This window comes from Tupaia chinensis, unplaced genomic scaffold, assembly GCF_000334495.1.
Source record: "Tupaia chinensis unplaced genomic scaffold, TupChi_1.0 Scaffold000159_1, whole genome shotgun sequence".
Classification (NCBI taxonomy): Eukaryota; Metazoa; Chordata; class Mammalia; order Scandentia; family Tupaiidae; genus Tupaia; species Tupaia belangeri.
The window spans coordinates 6,731,568-6,733,908 of NW_006159630.1; the positions used below are offsets into that span (position 1 = coordinate 6,731,568).

The window sequence follows — 2,341 nt, forward strand, 5'->3', positions numbered from 1 at the left end:
AGGAATACCAGGCCCGGGAGCAGCTGCGAGCACGCTCCCTGCAGGGTTGGGTCTGCTACGTCACCTTTATCTGCAACGTCTTTGACTACTTGAGGGTGAGGCCTGGGCAGCTGCCCTGTGATGTAGAGATGGCCCGTGTCCTAAGGCCCAGGTCGGGTTGTTCCCCATGGCCGCTCAGCCCAGCGCCCTGGCCCCTCCTCTCGCCCCACAGGTGAACAACATGCCCATGATGGCCCTGGTGAACCCCGTCTACGACTGCCTCTTCCGGCTAGCCCAGCCGGACAGCCTGAGCAAGGAGGAGGAGGTGGGTGGTCCTGGCTCAGAAAGCCAGGGAGAGGCAATCTGGCCCAGCTGAATGCCAGCCCTTCGTCCAGAGGCCTTCTAGGGCATCACTTCCAGGGCAGGAGCCTGATCGGGCATTTAAGGCCTGTCAGTTATAGGACGAGCCACCAGGTCTGGAATATATCCAGAGCAGAGAACAGCCATAACCTACTGGTTCTACAGCCTCCTTCCAAGTAGGAAAGCAAATCTGTGACAGGAACGAGAGCCAGTTGTGGTGCAGATGGCCCAGAAACCAGATGGGAAGGGCAGGGTGGAGAGGCCCAAAGTTGGGTTAAGCAGCAGTGTGGAGACAGGCCCGAGTCCAGCCTGTCGGGTCAGGAGCCCCGGGCAAGTCCTGCACTGTTCCCTTGCCTGTGAGGGAACACCCACCAGGTGGTGTGAGGAAGAAGCCGTGTTAACAGGCAGAGCACAGCACCAAGCTCGCAGCAAGTGCTCAGTAAATCTCAGGGGCTTGGGGGGCACAAGGCTGCCTACCAGGCCTTCACCAGGGTCACCCACTGCCCCGTCTGTGCAGGTGGACTGCTTGGTGCTGCAGCTACACCGGGTCGGGGAGCAGCTGGAGAAGATGAACGGGCAGCGCATGGATGAGCTCTTTGTCCTGATCCGGGATGGCTTCCTGCTCCCGACCGGCCTCAGCTCGCTGGCCCAGCTGCTGCTGCTGGAGATCATCGAGTTCCGGGCGGCTGGCTGGAAGACCACCCCTGCCGCCCACAAGTACTACTACAGCGAGGTTTCCGACTAGGCTCCAGCTAGGGCTCCCTCCGCAGCAGTGCCGGCCCTTCTGCTCACCTCCCAGACCAGCGGAGTCTCTGCCTCTCCCAGACACCTTCCCTTCTGGACTTGGCATCTCCTGGTGAGATGTTCCCCACTCCCACTGCGGGCCTGCCTCTGCTGTCCCCTTGGGGAAAACACCACAGTCCTGGTCTCCAGACTCAAGGCCGTCCCTCCTTCTCCACCAAGTCCTGGTTATTCCTCTCACACCCACCACCTTCCAGGGCCATGCAGGAAGGGCTACCCCTGCCAACCACGGCAACCGGTGCAACTACTATCTTGGTGCCTCAGTTTCTCCATCTGTAAAACGGGTAACCAGAGCCACTGGAGGGATGCTTTGCGATGGGCAGAGGCAGAAGTTACACCAGCAACAGCTTTTTATACATTTCCACAAGGACCACTTTGGAAGCCACACGTCTGCCAGCTTTAATGAATGGTAGCACTGCGCCACACGCTATGCGAGATTTCCTAATAAACCTTTTCTGGGACTACAGCTGCTTCCTCACGTGTCTTCCAGAGGCCTAATCCAAGCCAAGGGAAAAGACTGGGCCCTGAGCTTCTTGGAGGAAATCAAGTCCTTGTGTTTCCCTTTGTGCAGAGATGGGACAGGAAGAGTTCTAGCCCCAAAGAAGGATTAACAGGCAATAAACACACTTCTCCATCTTTCCTGTGAGATTGCCCACGCTTTAGAGAGGAGCTGCATCTTTAGCCCCCAAGCATTCTCCAGAGTGGCGGTGGCTCATAGTTCCCTGCAGTGCCCTGGGGTTCTGCTGGAACCTCTGCCCTCTCTACCACCAGCGATAGTGGGCCAGGGCACGGTTGGCCTCGGCCATCTTGTGCATGTTGTGCTTCCTCTTGATCACGGGGCCCTGGTTGTGAAAAGCCTCCAACAGTTCATTTGACAGCTTCTCCGGCATCAGCGTCCGCCGGTGCTTGTTCTCTCGGCACTCGGTGATCATCCACTTCATGGCCAGGAAGCGGCGACGGCGGTCAGCCAAGGGCACAGGGACCTAAGGTGAGACAGGAGGCAGGCGTATTGGTCCAAGGGCCTGCCAAGGCTGGAACCTCTCTCTGGGCTCTGAGAAATGGCCACACGCTGCCTCTAGTCCAGCCCTAGGAAGGCTCCTGAGGAGTGAGGCCACCTCTTACTCTCTGCTTCTCCCCACTTGGGTGATGGATCTCAGCAAACCTACGTGGCACCAACTCAGTAAACACTCGCTGTCCTCTT

General features: G+C 58.4%; 2 protein-coding genes across 5 annotated transcripts in view; one reads left to right on the forward strand and one right to left on the reverse strand.

The window, feature by feature from the left end:
* Positions 1-1,777, forward strand: part of MIF4GD (MIF4G domain containing) — a 4,237-nt gene extending 2,460 nt beyond the window's left edge. For 2 of the 3 annotated variants that reach the window (XM_006145828.3, XM_006145829.3), the window contains exons 5-7: positions 3-95; positions 212-304; positions 857-1,777. In XM_006145828.3, coding sequence (XP_006145890.1) covers positions 3-95; positions 212-304; positions 857-1,084 — 414 coding nt within the window. In that variant the 3' untranslated portion in view covers positions 1,085-1,777. The remainder of the gene's footprint in view (positions 1-2; positions 96-211; positions 305-856) is intronic. The other variant, XR_334156.3, reaches the window with a different exon arrangement.
* Positions 1,759-2,341, reverse strand: part of MRPS7 (mitochondrial ribosomal protein S7) — a 4,298-nt gene continuing 3,715 nt past the window's right edge. For both annotated transcript variants that reach the window (XM_014586773.2, XM_006145827.3), the window contains exon 5: positions 1,759-2,123. In XM_014586773.2, the coding sequence (XP_014442259.1) occupies positions 1,902-2,123 (222 nt within the window). In that variant the 3' untranslated portion in view covers positions 1,759-1,901. The remainder of the gene's footprint in view (positions 2,124-2,341) is intronic.